General features: G+C 43.7%; 1 protein-coding gene across 1 annotated transcript; it reads right to left on the minus strand.

Moving 5' to 3' along the window:
* Positions 1-16,465: 16,465 nt before the first annotated feature.
* LOC113014219 (granulins-like) lies at positions 16,466-18,800 on the minus strand. Its single transcript, XM_026155608.1, has 5 exons — positions 18,715-18,800; positions 18,405-18,554; positions 18,022-18,324; positions 17,715-17,888; positions 16,466-17,031 (listed from the first exon to the last, which is right to left on the minus strand). The coding sequence occupies exons 2-4, from the start codon at positions 18,552-18,554 to the stop codon at positions 17,721-17,723; spliced, it is 621 nt and encodes a 206-aa protein (XP_026011393.1). The 5' UTR covers positions 18,715-18,800; the 3' UTR covers positions 16,466-17,031; positions 17,715-17,720.
* Positions 18,801-19,058: the final 258 nt, after the last annotated feature.

Consider the following 19,058-nt stretch of genomic DNA (forward strand, 5'->3'; position numbering starts at 1 on the left):
ATCACATATCTACAACAATTACAGCAAGGGATGAGTTTCAAGTATGCCTTAACTATACCAAGTGTTTTGATAGCAGTTCATGACAAAGTCATCGCACAGCCGAAGCACAACAGCCTCATGTATATTATTGGAAGACCTTGGGTAATTAGCACAGCGGCTAACTTGTAGAGGGCTAGCATGGTGGTGAGTGCAGGACACTGGGGAGGAAAAAACAAAACTAAAAAAGTGTGAACTTCAGTCCATGGTGACCATTAATCTACTGCGTTGAAAAAAGAGAACGATATGTATTGGGAGCCTGTTGTTGCTCCAAAAGATTAACTAGCTAAGGATAGTACCCTCCAATGAAAATAGGTGCAGCCAATTATTGAATGGACTACCACATGAGAACATTTTGAGAACAGATTGAAGCACCCAAGACTACGCATTAAAGGTCCAAACTCATGCTAAAGATGCAAAATGTTTATCTCCGACTCTCCATAATGTTTTCATTTAAATATAAAAATACCTCACTGGAGCCGCCCAGAGTGAAATGAGCAGTGTGGGAAATAATGTCACACTGGTGTGTGTTTTGTTGCGACATTAGCAGTTCCCATTGTTTCCGCTCCACACTCCACGCAGCTGATGCAGAGGCCGGGCCAGGCGAAGCTGAATCTGAAGCTGAAGTTGAGGCCAGGCCAGGCGAAGCTGAAGCTGAAGCTGGACCGGGCGAAGGCGAAGCTGAAGGCTCTGAAGCTGGACCAGACGCGAATGTCCCTGCAGGCTGCGGCGTGGAAGCCGGAGAGAAAGGCGCTGCAGGCTGGGGCGTGGAAGCCGGGGACAAAGGCGCTGCAGGTGGCGGTGTGGAAGAATATATAGAACAGTACCCAGATGAACACTTTGACAAAAACATTTATGTTTAATGAAGAGGAAATGTGGGGCAGCATGGTGGCGTGTTGGTTAGAGTTGTTGCCTCACAGCAAGAGGGTCTTGGGTTTGAATCCACCATCTGGATGTTTGTGTGTTCTTTATGGTTTCTCTCCTGGCATTCTGGCTTCCTCCCACAGTCCAACGATATGAATATAGTGGGGGTTTATTAATTGGTGATTCTAAATTGTCCTGAGGGGTAAATGTGAGTGCAGATGGTTGCTTCTCTGTCTGTGTTAGCCCTACAACAAACTGATGACCTCTTTGTACCCTACAACTCACTCTATGCCACCACTCCTTGCGAATGTGTTTGCAAACCTCACCTACTTTTTCCATCTCTACATCCCTTCAGTGACAGATCTCATTTGTTTCAATCTGCAGAAAAACAGCGACTCCAAACATACACTAAAGATCTCAATATGCTCCAAGAGATGGTTTGCCTTTTATTGCTAAACTCTCTACTGAGAAAAAATGATGCTGTTTGAATGGATCTAATTGATATAAAATGTTTGCATTGTTAACAAAAGTATATTTGAACACATCGTCATTGCATGCCGTCTCCCCAATGCTAAAAAATGTGTTCGTCCTATTCCTGCAGGAGTTGTGTGATTTTTAGCGGTTTCAGTTTTTCACTGATGAACACTGAAATGTTAGTGAGGTTCACCTGCTGTATTTGTTGTGCTTTATAATAAGCATAAACCACTGATCACATGTGACAGGGCCAAAGCCATCAGCGCACTGTGAAACAGAAATGGAATTTCCATTAAATTACATTAAAACACTAACAACACGACCCAACATTCACTGTGATCACTCCAGTGTGCTGTATCAGCAGTAGGTTTTACAGTTTAAAAATAATGATCTCAACTGGCTCATTTCTACTTTTTTGTTTTACTGTAACATATAGTTGTATGACCTGATGCACATTTCATCACAAGTACTGAGAACTTCCTGCAGGATTCTTGCTACTGCTAGCTAAACCTGAAACACGGGTTTTGCCCACACAGTCACTGGAAACCACTTCACACAACAAAGTCTAAATGTCAAATAACTGTAACAACCATTAAAATAATGATAATGATAAACATCCATGAGTAGATGTATGTAGGTGCAGGCTCAGTACTTTTGTCCACGTAAGTATGAGCTTCACTGTCACCACTTTAGGTTGCTTCTAACTGAGCTGTACTGGAATGTAATTCCATAACTGCCAAGCATGCAGGAAGGTAGCACCAAAGGAGGAATTCAGAGCTATTTTAAGCTTGCAACACCAACAGGTTTCTTTGTTTTTTCTTACTAAACAACAACTGTGGTGGAGTGAGTTGAATGTATTGTCCAAAAAGAATACTTCCCTATCAACTCTTCTCTCTCTCTCTCTCTCACTGTGATTGTGTGTGTTTTTCTTTCTTCTTTTTTTAAATTATGTATTGTTAATTGTAAGAGTTTTTGGAAAGCTTTTATTTCACTGGGTATTTTCTTACCCCACTAATCTGCTTACCTGTTTAGGTGTGAAAACTAGAGGTGTAACAATACTCCAAAACTTCTGTTTTGATATAGGAAAATATATCAATTTTACAACATGCTTTTACAACATACTTTATGCTTTAATAAAGGATTTACTTCTCGATGTGGGTATAAATGTATGGGGAAGAGGGACCTTCCGGATACAAATTGTGGGTGATGCATTTTCTGATTTTTATACATGCTATACATGTGGTAGAGCTCTAATATGCATGTTACATCCCCCGGGAGGATGTTTTCATGTTCAGACTGCTTTCTAGGGGAAAGCTGCCTTTTGTTTTGACACCCTGTTTTCTCCTGTTTATGTGTTGTTAGGTAGATTATGGTTGTAGGTTGTCTATTTTGTTTCTTTGGAGTTAGGTAAGTTTCTTTTATTTCTACATCAGGGATGTTTTGTTTGTTATGTTGGCCTTGGCTCTCCCTGACGTTATACCTCAGTCTGAACCCAAATCCCATCACCAGCATTAAATAAACCTTCTAAAATTACCATCTTGGCTCCTCCTTCTCTATCCACCTTTATGTTCGTCCCTTCAACCCCCTAGACTAGCCAGGGGACGTAACATAAATTGGGGGCTCATCCGGGAGTATATCCTGTTTAATCCATTTTTAGATGGTGAAGGTTTGGAGTTGTTTGTTTCTGCTGGTGTATTTGGCAGAGGTAGTTAGTATGGTGTTTTCAATTTGAGTCCATTTTTGAGTAGTCCTTCTTGGGAGGAGCTAAATGTGTGTAGAAAACATGATTTGTTTGCTATAGCAGCACACTTTGAGTTAAATGTATCTAGGCAATTGGTGCAAGAGGACGTGAAAACTGCTGTTTCAAACAAACTTGTGGAAGAAGGCCTGCTTCCTGTTTCTAAATCACCTCGTTTGCCAGTTCCTCTTGACAGGACCCCTAATGAAGGAGTGAAGCCTGCTGTGTTAAAGGAAGAAGGGCAAAACCCTGCTGCTGTGGAGCAACAAACGGTGGAAAATTTAAGCACTAATGGCTCACCTTCTTTTGCTACTCCATCTTTCAAGACGAGAAGTATTACTCAAGGTACGTTTGGCTAAATTACAATTGGAGGCTCAGGATAAAGCCCAAGCTCGTCAGGCAGAGTTGGAACTTCGCAGGTTGGAGTTGGAAGCAGAGACAGAAAAGGTGTTAAAGCTGAAAAGGTTGGAGCTGGAGTTGCAGACTGAAAGGGAGGTCAGACTGCATCAGTTGGAGTTCCAGGCACAGACTTCAAGTAGCACTACTACTCAACCTAGTTCTGCAAATTCATCTGTTGGTGAAACTACCCCCTCCCATGTAAACCCAGGTGGTTTTAATGTGAGTAAAAACATTGTGTTGGTACCTCCATTTCGTGAATCAGAAGTTGATACATATTTCAATGTGTTTGAACGTGTTGCTGCCTCATTGCACTGGCTGAGAGAAGTTTGGCCATTGCTTCTTCATTGCAAATTGGTAGGCAAAGCACAAGAAGTCTGTTCTGCTTTATCTTTGGAAGAAAGTTTGAAATATGATGTAGTGAAGTCTGCGATCCTTGCTGCTTATGAACTTGTTCCCGAAGCGTATAGGCAACGCTTTTGCAATCACAAAAGAACAGCAAATCAGACTTTTGTAGAGTTTGCTCGTGAAAAAGCTACTCTTTTTGATAAATGGATAACAGCGAGTAAAGTTCCTGACTACAACTCCTTACGTGACCTGATACTGCTGGAAGAGTTCAAAAATGGCCTGCCAGAACACATTGTTGTACACCTTAATGAACAGAAGGTTTCCACTTTGAAAGAAGCAGCTGTGATAGCTGATGAATTTGTGCTGACTCATAAAACTGTTTTTTGTGCAGAAACGTGAAGTTATCACCAGAGAACCTCCCCCACGAAAGGATCCTTCAAGCCCATGACAGACTTTTGCTTCAAGGACTGAAAGGGAATGTTTCTATTGTCATAAACTTGGTCATGTTGTTGTTGAATGTGCCACTTTGAAGCGCAAGAACCAGTCACCAAAAGGAGTAGGTTTAATTAAAACCATTCATGCTGAGAGAGGGGACCAAAGTGAAGGAGTTGATCCCTGCTTCAAACCCTTCCTCTTAGATGGCACTGTGTCATTGACTGGGAAGCCTGAGGATGAAAAACCCATTCGAATACTCAGAGATACGGGTGGGTCACGATCTGTGATTTTATCTGATGTATTACCCTTGAGTGACCATTCCTCTTGTCATGGTAGCATTCTGATTCAAGGAGTTGAAATGGGCTATGTTGAAGCTCCTTTGCATTATGTACACATCAAGTCAAAGTTGGTTAATGGCATCTTCTCTGTGGCAGTACGCCCCTCACTTCCCATAAAAGGGGTGCAGTTCATTTTGGGAAATGATATTGCTGGTGGAAAAGTGCAACCTGTTCCCGAAGTAACAAATGATCCAGAATTAAACTTGAAGAGCAACGACCTAGCAACATGTTTCCCATCTGTTTTTCCTGCTTGTGTTCTCACCAGGGCTCAAACAAGATGTAAAGCTGCAGAAATTGATTTGTCAGACTCTTCGTTGGCTCAGGCTCAGGCTACAGATGATTTGCAAACCCTGATTGATCTTAAAAGTGGCTCAAAGGATACTACTGAGAAGTGGAAGGATCTCCATCTCTCACAGTTAGACTTGCCAGTCACACGTGAAAGCCTTATTGCTGCTCAGAAGTCTGATCCCTCATTGACTAAATGCTTTACTTCTCTTTCTGAAACAGGAAATAAAAAGGCTTCTTATTTCTTGGAAGATGGGGTCTTGATGCGCAAGTGTACTGCACACCCAAGTTTAACAGCAGACGTAGAGGGAAGCTGTTCTGATGACTGTGACTGGAGCACTACTTATCAGATTGTTGTGCCTCTTGAGTATCGTCACTACGTAGTCTCCCTTGCACATGAGCACCCCCTGTCTGGTCATTTGGGAATTACAAAAACATACAAAAAGATACTCAACCATTTCTTTTGGCCAGGATTGAAGGCTGATGTAGTTGAGTTTTGCCGCACTTGTAAAACATGTCAGATTGCAGGAAAGCCAAACCAGACAGTTCCTATAGCTCCTCTTCATCCTATACCAGTACTTGGTGAACCTTTTGAACGTGTCATTGTGGACTGTGTTGGTCCATTGCCCAAGACAAAGAATGGTAATCAGTTTTTACTGACTGCAATGTGTACTTCGACTCGTTTTCCAGAAGCTGCCCCACTCAGAAGAATAACTGCACCTTTGGTGATTAAAGTTTTGACAAAGTTCTTCACTATTTTTGGTCTACCAAAAGACTTTTGGTCTACTTTTGGTCTACCAAAAGTAGTCCAGACAGACCAAGGAACTAACTTTCTGTCTAAACTTTTCAACCTGGTCATGCAGACTCTTGGGATTAAGCATGTTGTGTCAAGTGCATACCATCCTGAGTCTCAAGGAGCATTAGAGCGTTGGTATCAGACACTCAAGGCAACGTTGCAGAAATACTGCTTGGATACTGGAAAAGAGTGGGATGAGGGAGTACCCCTGATGGTGTTTGCCATGCGCGAAGCCAAGCAAGAATCCCTTGGGTTTAGCCCAAATGAACTAGTGTTTGGTCATTCTGTTCGGGGACCTTTGAAGTTGTTGAAAGAACAGTTCTTGTCAACAGACCATGTTGTGAAAACTAATGTTCTGGATTATGTTTCACAGTTCAGAGAGTGCCTCTGTAAGGCCAGGTTGGCAGTTGCAGAAGCCCTCTCCTCTGCTCAGGGGAAGATGAAGAGTTGGTATGATAAAAAAGCCGTTCCTCGATCTTTCAATCCAGGTGACAAGGTTTTGGTTCTTCTACCAACTGCTAGCTCTGCATTGTCTGCCCGCTTCTGTGGACCATACCAGATGGATAAGAAAGTAAATGACACTGACTATGTGATTGAAACACCAGACAGGAAGCGTAAAACACGCTTGTGCCATCTCAATATGCTCAAATATTTTCATTCTAGAGCTGACTCTTTCTGTGGCCCTGCAGATAAGTCTGTGGCATCTCCGTCAGAGCAAATCTCATCTCCAGAAACTCTCTTGTTGAACTCTTCCTCAGGATTGAGGTCGAGTTTAGATGAAGACGGGCTCAAACTTTGTGATGCCAGCTACCAGAATGCCAGAATGCTTAATTCTGAGGTACTGTCTCAGTTGTCTATATATCTTTCTCACTTGACCCGTGAGCAACAGCTAGACATTGAAAGGCTTGTCAACATGCATTTAAAACTCTTTGGGGACATGCGTTCCCGTACGACTGTAATAGAGTACGACATTGATGTTGGGGATGCAGTACCTATTAAGCAGCATGCTTACCGTGTGAATATGGCAAAAAGAGAAATGATAAAGAAAGAAGTAGACTACCTTCTGAAGCATGGATCAGCTATTCCAAGCTATAGTCCATGGGGTTCTCCGTGCCTGGTTACGCCAAAATCAGATGGAACACCTCACTTCTGCACAGATTTCCGCAAGGTAAATGCAATAACAGTACCTGATTCCTTCCCACTGCCCCATATTGAGGACTGGATTGACAGCGTCGGATCTGCTGCTTATGTGAGTAAGCTTGACCTTCTTAAAGGTTATTGGCAAGTTCCTTTGACAGAAAGAGCATCAGAAATCTCAGCTTTCATAACACCTGATCACTTTTTACAATATACAGTCATGGCATTTGGAATGAGAAATACTCCTGCTACCTTTCAGAGGTTAATGTCAACTGTATTATCTGGTGTGGCAAACTGTAATGTTTATCTTGATGATGTGGTCATCTATTCTTCCAACTGGTCAGAGCATGTTGACACTTTAGCCATTGTGTTCAAGCGTTTAGCTGATGCTTCCTTGACCCTCAACTTGGCTAAATGCAAGTTTGGTAAGGCTACAGTGACCTACCTTGGAAAGGAAGTTGGGCAGAGCAAGGTTCGCCCTATCAGTGCAAAGGTTAATGCCATTCTCAACTTTCCTGTGCCAACAACACGCTGTGAGCTGCGCAGATTTCTGGGGATGGTTGGTTACTACAGGTGTTTCTGTAGGGGTTTTTTCTGAAGTTGTAACACCACTGACAAACCTGTGCAGCCCGAAGATACCATTCATTTGGAGTCCTGAGTGTCAACACGCTTTTGAATGTGCAAAAGGTCTTCTGTCGAGTTCACCTGTTCTCGTTGCTCCAGACTTTTTCTAAACCTTTCAAGCTTGAAGTGGATGCCAGTGAGGTGGGGGCTGGAGCTGTTCTTCTTCAAAATGATGGACAAGGAGTGAGTCATCCTGTCTGCTTCTTTGGCAAGAAGTTCGATACTCATCAAAGACGGTACTCGACAATTGAAAAGGAGACTCTGGCCACACTAACACCAGGGACCAACAGAGGGAGCACAAACCCAGAAACCCAGTATCTAAAACACAAAACACAAACCATCCCAAAACAGCCCACAAATATTAATGAAAATAATAACAATAAATACACCAAACACAAAATCACTGAGTCACGGATGACAGTAGGTTTTACAGTGTAAAAATAATGATCTCAACTGGTTCATTTCTACTTTTTTTTTTACTGTAACATATAGTTGTATGACCTGATGCACATTTCATCACAAGTACTGAGAACTTCCTGCAGGATTCTTGCTACTGCTAACTAAACCTGAAACACGGGTTTTGCCCACACAGTCACTGGAAACCACTTCGAACAACAAAGTCTAAATGTCAAATAACTGTAACAACCATCAAAATAATGATAATGATAAACTTCCATGAGTAGATGTGTCATGGTCCTGGGCCATGTGGGCCCAGTATTCTTAGTTTCTTGTATTTTTGTATTTCGTTCCTTATTTAGGCCATGTTTCCTGAGTTGTCCTGTTGTGTTGTTCCTTATTTGACTTCCCCTTGTGACTTTTATCCCCTGTGTGCCCCTCTATGTATCTGTGAGCCCTCATCTCCCCTCCTTGTGTTTCATTCCATGTTTCCCCAGCCCACTATGCCCGTGCTCTCTCTCTCCTCCTGTTTGCACCTGTGTACTTCCTGTTTTACTTTGACAGTCTCCCGTCAGTGTTGTTTACTCCTGCCATGTCTTGTTATGTTCATCTGTGTCAGCTGTGTTCCCATGTGTGGCCACTTCCCCTGATCATCCCTCTTGTGTATTTAGTCTCTGTGTTTCATGTAGTCTGTGTCGCGTCGTCTGTGTTACCACCCCCTGTGTTCCGTATCTCCAGCCATAGCTTTTCCTTAGTTTATGTCCAGTTTAGGTTTCTGTTTGAACTATTACTCTTATGCTGCCCTCACTCTGTTTTGTTCCTTTCATCAGCCAGAATAAAAGGCTCGCTTTTGTTTAACTCCACTCCTGCATCCTCGCTTGTGTTCGCTCCTGGGTCCACCACACACATTTCCGCACGGTCTGCCTCCGCAGACCGTGACAGTACGACGCGACCATGCCGGACCCAGCGACACACGAGAGGAAGATCATCCAGACGGTGGAGTCGCTATGTACTAAATGGCTGCAGTGTTCCGGAGTGGAGGAACGGGAGGAGTTAGCCCGGCAAGTGGGAGTATGCGCGTCTGTATTTCCCTGGTTATGGGAGGCACTACACCCACTGATCGTTGACTTTCTCGTCACCACTCTCCAACTCCATCCGCAGCCGCAGCGGCCCGGTGTGCGTGCGCCTTCGCCAGAGCCATGCTGTTGCGATGTTACCCCGCTGCCTCATGAGCCAGTGGCAGTCAGAGTCGGAATGGTGAGGCTCACCACCGACACACCGTTGGCTCCCGCTTCATCGGCTTCCGCATCTTCGCCACCGCCTGACTGCACGGAGATGCCCGAGGCTGTTGACTTCGGTGAGGAGGAGCGGCAGCAGGTGTTGCGGGCGTATCGGGAGGATGAGCTACGCTGGAAGCCCTGGCTTATCTCCGAGGAGGAGCTCCGGCGTTCGCGTGCCCGTCGCGCTGCGCGACGACCGGAGGTGAGTGAATGCAACCTGTCATCACCAGCCTCCATTGAAGCCGTAGAAGATGAACTAGACTCAGAATTACAGAGCCACGGGTCAAAGTTAACAGAGACACATAGTGTGGCAATGGCTGACTCTGGTACTGTGAATGGTGTGGTCTGTTCGTCTGGCTTCCACGAACAGGGAGTAAGACCCACTCAGACTGTGAATTCCAACACTGGGGAGTTTCAGCCCGTGTTCTTGTCACCACCACCCGAACAGGTGTTTGACTGTCCAGCCTCTAAGCTGACCGGGGAATCCCCCGTTTCGTGTGTTTCTGTTTGTGAAAATAAAGTCACTGTTTCGGAATTAGCCAGTGCTAACTTCAGACTGAGTAATGCTCTGCTAACCAAGCCACAGCCAAGTGAATTTGTTTCAGAGAGGATCTTGGACAGGCCTAGTGATCTTGTAGGGACCTCTGACACTACACTTGGATTGAAAGAGAGTTCCACAGGCCGTGATGTTGCTTGTGTGGGGAGTGGGGTGGAAGTGTTTTCTTCTGTGTCATTTAATGTGCCTGGGGTTCCATCAAAGACTGAGTTACCTGTGGCTAATGCCTCCCTTCCCGAGCCCGCTCCGCTCACCAACGAGCTACTTAAAGTAGGCCCCTGTGCTTCCTTAGCACATAAGGATTATTTAAAGGAGGGTCATGACGTAAAGTATAAGAGTACTGAGTGTGAGATGATGTGTAATCCTGTTTTGCATGCTGCTCCTATTCCCAATGAACTTAAAACTGAGAACGCTGATCATGAACTCACGTTGGAACGTAACGATGACGACATGGAGTCAAATCAGGGTAACATGAACTGTGTAACATCACCCGTCTCAGCTAGGAATGCTAGCACAGCATTAGCCATACCATTTCACCATACACACTACATAACACCCTTGAGTTACAGTCCACCTCACGCATGGTTCCTAGTCAATATAACACTTAACGCCATCATGCTGGTCAGTTCTCATCGCCCAGATTCATTCCTGAACATTTCATGTTTGCCCAGGAGCTTATCCGTGAAGGCTTAAGTCGTGTTTTTCTGGGGAATGTTGTAGTCCTTGTTTTCCCTGTGGCTGACCCGGCTTATCTGGGCCGTCAAGCTCTGTCATTGCTCGAGACTGAAGGGAGGAATATAGAAGCAGGACTTTCTGTTTTGGAGCCTGTTATGTCAGCCTACATGAGTCTTGAAGTGAATGAGCTGGTCTTTGCCTCAGGACATCTGACACCTGTTTGCTTCTGGACTGTTAACTGTAAGATGTCAGGTGAACGTGTTCAGCCTCCTGTCTCCGCTGGAGGGTCCGAGGGGCCCGTTCAGCCACCCGTCTCCGCTGGAGGGTCCGAGGGGCCCGTTCAGCCACCCGTCTCCGCTGGAGGGTCCGAGGGGCCCGTTCAGCCTCCTGTCTCCGCTGGAGGGTCCGAGGGGCCCGTTCAGCCACCCGTCTCCGCTGGAGGGTCCGAGGGGCCCGTTCAGCCACCAGCTGCTCCACTGGCAGCCTCGTCCACGTTTGCAGTGGCCGTGTCTTCATCCACGCTAGCTGCGGCCTCCGTGTCTCCGTCCACGTCGCCGTCTGGTCCAGCCTCCGCCTCTGCCACGCCTGGTCCGGCCTCAGTCTCAGCTCCTGCTTCACCGTCGCCTGGTCCAGCTTCGACTCCGGCTTCAGCCTCATCTTCGCCTGGCCCAGCCTCAGAGTCTTCGTCCTCGTCTGGCCCAGCCTCAGAGTCTTCGTCCTCGTCTGGCCCAGCTTCGACTTTGGCTTCTGCTCCTCCTGGTCCAGCTTCAGTCTGTGCCTCGTCTGGTCCTGCCTCGTCTGGTCCTGTGCCCACCGGGCCATGGCCAGCACGCCTAACACTGGAGAGCCGCCGCTGCCTTCCGCGCGGCCGGCCTCCTGAACTTCTCTATCTCCTTCGCCGCCGCCGCTGCCTTCCGCGCGGCCGGCCTCCTGAACTGCTCCGTCATCTCCTTCGCCGCCGCCGCTGCCTTCCGCGCGGCCGGCCTCCTGAACTGCTCCGTCGTCTCCTTCGTCGCCGCCGTTGCCTTGCGCACGGCCGGCCCCCTGAACTGTTTCCACGTCGTCGCCGTTGCCTTGTGCACGGCCGGCCCCCTGAACTGAGCTGTGCTTTCCTTTTTGTTTTCTGTTCTCAACTTTCCTGTGCCAACAACACGCTGTGAGCTGCGCAGATTTCTGGGGATGGTTGGTTACTACAGGTGTTTCTGTAGGGGTTTTTTCTGAAGTTGTAACACCACTGACAAACCTGTGCAGCCCGAAGATACCATTCATTTGGAGTCCTGAGTGTCAACACGCTTTTGAATGTGCAAAAGGTCTTCTGTCGAGTTCACCTGTTCTCGTTGCTCCAGACTTTTTCTAAACCTTTCAAGCTTGAAGTGGATGCCAGTGAGGTGGGGGCTGGAGCTGTTCTTCTTCAAAATGATGGACAAGGAGTGAGTCATCCTGTCTGCTTCTTTGGCAAGAAGTTCGATACTCATCAAAGACGGTACTCGACAATTGAAAAGGAGACTCTGGCCACACTAACACCAGGGACCAACAGAGGGAGCACAAACCCAGAAACCCAGTATCTAAAACACAAAACACAAACCATCCCAAAACAGCCCACAAATATTAATGAAAATAATAACAATAAATACACCAAACACAAAATCACTGAGTCACGGATGACAGTAGGTTTTACAGTGTAAAAATAATGATCTCAACTGGTTCATTTCTACTTTTTTTTTTACTGTAACATATAGTTGTATGACCTGATGCACATTTCATCACAAGTACTGAGAACTTCCTGCAGGATTCTTGCTACTGCTAACTAAACCTGAAACACGGGTTTTGCCCACACAGTCACTGGAAACCACTTCGAACAACAAAGTCTAAATGTCAAATAACTGTAACAACCATCAAAATAATGATAATGATAAACTTCCATGAGTAGATGTGTCATGGTCCTGGGCCATGTGGGCCCAGTATTCTTAGTTTCTTGTATTTTTGTATTTCGTTCCTTATTTAGGCCATGTTTCCTGAGTTGTCCTGTTGTGTTGTTCCTTATTTGACTTCCCCTTGTGACTTTTATCCCCTGTGTGCCCCTCTATGTATCTGTGAGCCCTCATCTCCCCTCCTTGTGTTTCATTCCATGTTTCCCCAGCCCACTATGCCCGTGCTCTCTCTCTCCTCCTGTTTGCACCTGTGTACTTCCTGTTTTACTTTGACAGTCTCCCGTCAGTGTTGTTTACTCCTGCCATGTCTTGTTATGTTCATCTGTGTCAGCTGTGTTCCCATGTGTGGCCACTTCCCCTGATCATCCCTCTTGTGTATTTAGTCTCTGTGTTTCATGTAGTCTGTGTCGCGTCGTCTGTGTTACCACCCCCTGTGTTCCGTATCTCCAGCCATAGCTTTTCCTTAGTTTATGTCCAGTTTAGGTTTCTGTTTGAACTATTACTCTTATGCTGCCCTCACTCTGTTTTGTTCCTTTCATCAGCCAGAATAAAAGGCTCGCTTTTGTTTAACTCCACTCCTGCATCCTCGCTTGTGTTCGCTCCTGGGTCCACCACACACATTTCCGCACGGTCTGCGGACAAGATGTATGTAGGTGAAGGCTCAGTACTTTTGTCCACGTACGTATGAGCTTCACTGTCACCACTTTAGGTTGCTTCTAACTGAGCTGTACTGGAATTTAATTCCATAACTGCCAAGCATGCAGGAAGGTAGCACCAAAGGAGGAATTCAGAGCTATTTTAAGCTTGCAACACCAACAGGTTTCTTTGTTTTTTCTTACTAAACAACAAGCTGTGGTGGAGTGAGTTTAATGTATTGTCCAAAAAGAATACTTCCCTATCAACTCCTCTCTCTCTCTCGCTCTTACTATGATTGTGTGTGTTTTTCTTTCTTCTTTTTTTAAATTATGTGTTGTTAATTGTAAGAGTTTTTGGAAAGCTTTTATTTCACTGGGTATTTTCTCACCCCATGTTCTGTCCTTATTGTGCATCCCTTTGCCCAACTTGACAGACAGCTAACGGTTTCAATGAACATTGGAGGCGGAAGTAAGTTTAAGGCTTTTTACTTCGTCAGTAGTTCAATGATTGACATCCTTTTCTTCCCGTAAAACTAAAAACAAACACAAAGTAAATGTCACAAGATGTCTTTTCCTTTTTACACACACTTCTAGGATATGTACTATACTGTTATATAGTATGTGTAATCAACAGTGACTCAGTGGTGATCACAATACAACTTAGCGAGTTTAGCTTCCTAGAAGATAAACATAGCAGAGGAAATAACTGCTTTCTAAACAAATCTATGTAATAGAAATGCACCAAATAAACTTGTAAACATGTTGTACATTAATACTCACAAGCAATAACTCTCCAAGGCAGAAACGTTTTAAAGAGCAACAACATATTCTGCAGGTTAACAAGCGACCAGCTTCCTGTTTCCTCTACCCACAGGAACACAGAAAAACCCCACCAAAATAAAAGCTGGTGAGTATTCCCATTATGACCAGCAGAGGGTGCTGAAGAGAAAGAACCTATGCATGTCATAACACCCCACTAATCTGCTTACCTGTTTAGGTGTGAAAACTAGAGGTGTAACAATACTCCAAAACTTCTGTTTTGATATAGGAAAATATATCAATTTTACAACACTGATATGCTTTAATAAAGGATTTACTTCTCGATGTGGGTATAAATGTATGGGGAAGAGGGAACATCCGGATACGAATTGTGGGTGATGAATTTTCTGATTTTTATACATGCTAGACATGTGGTAGAGCTCTAATATGCATCTTTTAATTAGTTTGTGTGAGATAGCGTGGCCAAAGTGGCTGAAGAAGAGCAGAAAACAGATGCTGTCCATTGTAGCAGGTGATGTTTTTTTAACAAACAATGTGACTAAAATTATTTTTGCAAAAACCTCCACAAATCAAATGCTCAAATGTTAAGCTTGGGCAAATAAATATAACTGAATTTAAAACAACCAAAATTAATATTGAGTGCACCAAGCTACACTGACCTGGTCTTCTCCTCCTGAACAACTGAGTTCTTCTGTTTAAATACTCTCAATCGTTCCAAACAAATAGTCTCTAAAGGAATTTTTTATATGATGGGTAAGACTGAATATTATACTCATCCATTTATTGATGCTGCTTTTTACCACCAACAAAACACACTATTAAAGTGTAGCCATTACATTTTACAATAATGCATACATAACTGAAGCAAACAAATCCCTAGTTTTCTTCCCCCTCTGTACCTGGTTCCATCCATCAAAAATAAACAGGAAGATATGAATACACAAAGTGAAGCAGCACGTCCGTAAGTAAGGTAAGTTCACACACAATAATTAATATCATTTGGATTTTTTTTTTCTTTGTCTTGTTTCCAGTTGATTCTGAGTGAGGTTCCAGTGTGTTCTTGCTTATTTCAGTTTAGTTTTACTGTCTGTGTCCTTGGGCAAGATTCTGACATCCAAGTTGTCTCTCACACATCCATCAGTCTGTGTGTGAAACTTCGGTGTAAAAAGTGCTTAGACATAGAAAAAAAAATCACTTGTATTGTGTACTTGTGTGTGTGACTGGATGGCTGCAGCATGGAGAGGTGAAGCACTTTGAAAGTGCGTAGAAAAGCTCTCTAGAAATGCTAATTTAAATGTTTATGTTTTAGCTGAACTTTTATTTGTCTTAATGATTATAATATAGGGGATTACAAATTCAATAACCACTCATCGTCACAGAAAATACAATATAAATGCATAAATATATGAATAGTTTTTAAATATTTCTTTTAAAAATGTACACTAGTGTCAGACAAAGCCAAGCTATCCACTGCACACAGCTAGAGGGAACCTTCAGTTATTTAACATGCCCTTCAGTGTTTCTATGTGACTGAAAAAAGGTAGCCTATAATCTCCATCACTTCGCTCCGTGCTGTGAATTTAACTGAACGTGGCCTTAAATGTAAAACATGGCATAAACAGTGTTACACCTAATGATAAAGTGTAAAGAATTAACAATGCACTTCTGTCAAACAACATATTTAAGTGATTTAATGAAACAATTTAAAATGAAGCGACAAAGCAAGGATGACTCATTTAGTTAAACACCTTCTCGTCTCCTGATCACTCTCCGGTGGGAGGGAGGAGAGGAGTCAAGGAGAGGAACTGAGAATGTGCAATTTGAGAAATGAGAAGAGGGCGGGTCTTACCCATCTATCCATCCTTCCATCCATCCATCCATCCTTCAAAATGGCCACTAAGGGTCAGCAGAAGCAAGCTGTAAACAACCTGTCTGTAAACATTCTGATATTTCAGCAGTTCAGTAGCCTGATGGCTTTTGTGTAAAAGCTATCCCTGAATCTGCTGGTGCAGGTGTGGATGCTCATGTACACTCCTACCTGACTACAGGAGCTTGAAGAGTGTGTGGCTGGATTAAAGAGGATCCTCTGGGCTGTCCTCCTACAGTGCTGTCTGTAGAGGTCCTGGATGGCTGGCAGTTCAGACTTGGTGATACAATGTGCATATCTGGCCATCCTCCACACAGCTTTGTGGTCCAGAGCATTACAAGTGCTATACCAGGTTGTGATACAGCCTCTCAATGGTGCCGTTGTTGAGTATTCTGGGGTTTATTCCAAACCCTCCTCATGATATGCATGTTCACGTGGATAACCTGTCTAGCAACACCAGGCTCCACTCGTAGTTTCTGACCACGTGAGGAATCTAAGATAAATATTTGCTCCAACTCAAATATCTATGTTGCAAATGGGGGACAGATTTATTCCATTTGCTGTGATGTTGTTCTGTGTTTTCAACACTAGGTGTCAGCAGCAAACAGCCCGTTTCCAAAAGAGTGACCAAAACATGGAATAAGTTAGCAGTAATGGATCTGCAGTTTGGAAGCTTTTTAGGCTGGCAAGACCAACAAGGGTTTGTTTTGTTTGTTTTTTCAGTTTGTTCATCAACTTCAAAGTCTTATCTTAATGAAGTATTGCGATAAAGTTGTAATTCATTATGTTGGACTGGTGTAGAGCAGGCTGTGGTGTTCATGGGCACTCAGACTGCGATGTGAAAAGAAGATAAATGAATGACTCCATGACCCAGTTTGGAAGAAGATGTTATTTTTATTGGTTAAGTGTGAAAAGTACACAAAGGAAGGAAGAAACCATAAAACAAATCAGAAGCCTTTCACCTTACTACCTTAAATTCAACATGCTGGTCTATACTCACTGACACTCAGTCACAGGGGCAATATAAGACAATGGAATAGATAAAAACCACATTTCCATTACTCAAGCAATAATTGGTGACTCTCCATTATAAAATATGCAGTAACATTAGCTTAAGCCTGTAAAGCTTCATCCATGAAATAATTGCCAGAAAATTAAAATTTTCTGAAAGTGGAGGATTTATTGAACCTTCTGACAAATTAAAACAAAAAGAAATTAAATGTTCATTTGAAAGTATAAGATTTAATTTTCACAATTTTTTACACCTGTGTACTATTCTTCAGCATGGCAAAAAGAATTTTAGGGCAATTTTTAACAAAAATAACCAAAAAAATCTATCACAGAGGACTTTAAAGCCATCTCAGCATGTGTTACCATAACGCAAGAGGGGTTGCAGGTACATCTATAGTCACAGCAGCTGAAAATCTGCTTCCTGTGTCCCTGAAATGATTACAAATTGTTCAGTTAGAACAAAATATTTTGGTCAGAATGTTTTGTGTACTCTAAAACAGCATCTATTTAAGTTGCCCCTTCAGATCACAGTGTGGGATGTTTAGAGAAGGAGAAACTTAAACCTGGCGGGCTGCAAAAAGCAATTTTTGCTGCTCTACGATCGAGCCAGCTTGTAACTCTCTGCCTCATTTGATCACTAAGGGGCAGCAGAAATAAGCTCTACTGCTGACACTGAACTGGAATCAACGCAAAATATTAATTTCTCTGTGGGAGATTTGTGGTTATTTAGCTGCTACATGCTCTTTGCATGTTTGAAGCCAGTGTACTTCGGATTTATTAAAATCTTTCAAGGCTGCAAAACTATGAAGAAAAAATACTCAGAGCTGAAGAAAGCCAATGAGTCAGTAATAACTCTCTGTGATATCATCACCACAGGGTTCATCATGTGACAGTATGTCAACATCAGTGACCAAGCCCACGACTATCACGACATTTAGCTTAAATCCTGGTTGGTGCTCAGGTATGCATTGGTATCACATGACTTGATAAAACACCAGTAAACAAAAAAAGGTCTGTAGCCTTTAAAATTGATCTGAACAGTGAGTCATGCAGTGAAATTATCCCAGGATGTTCTCCACATGTGAAGGTGGTTAGAATGTGGTGTTTCCTACCTTCTTCTAGTTTTCTTTGTCCTCTGAAGTTGGGATGAAGGACGCAGGTCCTGAAGGTAGTGCTGGCTTGCGGAGGAAAGGATATGTGAGTTTTTCCCTCACACAGTGCTGGTAGGTTCGGTCACAGTCAAATCCAATTGGACAGCAGTGGTAGCCATCCAGACAACATTTGCCCTGCAAGAAACACTTTTAGTCTCTCAAAAGAATAATTATCATAGCTGCAAACTTGCTTCATGTCAGTGGAAGATAAAGGGAATTTTATTAAAATCATGTGTCTTATTGCACAAGAGTGTTTAGGCTGACTCACAGGAGAGTAGGGACAACAGGTCCAGCCTCCTTGTGGGTGTCTGCAGCAAGTAGTGCCATCAGGACAGTAGGTGTAACTGTCACAGTAGACCACTGAAGTCTTTATTTGATCTGGGACGTGGCTCTCTTTAAGCTCCTGGAGTGGAGTTCCAGGCAGTTCAGGGGGGGCTGGTTTCTCTGCAGCTTCCTTCTTCACCATGGGTATGGTCAGCCACGGCTGGTCTAATTTCTCACAATTCATGGTAACCAGGTTACAGCGATATCCTGACGGGCAGCAGTGGAGCAGGTCGCTACAGCACATGGCCTGCAAAGTAAGTAAGACGAGCAGAGCTTTTTAACAACCAACAATCAAGTTACTGCACTGGCAGAAAGTTTCTGACTTACATTAGGATATGGGCAGCAGGCAAAGCCAATTTTAGCCTTGCAGCAGGTGGCGGTGTCTGGACAAGTACTCCCATCATGACACATGATAGAGCATGAAGCAAATCCCCACAGAAACACACCGAATGACAAACACAGACTGATCCTCAACATCTGGAAGACAGAATCAACATGACTTTGCAGATTTTTTTCTTTCTGAACTAAAAAGGTCAGAGTTTGTAACTTTAATGTGACACACTGAAGTCCAATTTTAGTAGCAACAACTAAACCATAAAACACTTTACAAAAAAGTTCACTTCTTTTAATCACTTACCTTTAGGCAGTGAAGAAATTCAGCAGCTTCCTGTGATGCCTTTCACACTTTCCCCTCTGCTGTATCACACACAGCTCTATATAGTACAGGTCAGACACTCCCACTGAGTAAGAATGAAAGATTAACTTCACGTAACACCCCTCTATCTCGTAACTCTCATATTAAGACAGACAGGTTTTGAAAATTTCTGGAACTGCAAAAGTTCAAATCCACTACTTAACTGCTGTAATTACTCAGCTTAATATACAGTCACCACACGTCCTCATATGACATGATTGTATATCCACAATAACGAAGGAGTGGGTCTGTAAGCCTCACCTATCCATCAACGTGCAACAGAGCTG

The sequence above is a fragment of the Astatotilapia calliptera genome, chromosome 22, assembly GCF_900246225.1.
Source record: "Astatotilapia calliptera chromosome 22, fAstCal1.2, whole genome shotgun sequence".
NCBI classification, from domain to species: Eukaryota; Metazoa; Chordata; class Actinopteri; order Cichliformes; family Cichlidae; genus Astatotilapia; species Astatotilapia calliptera.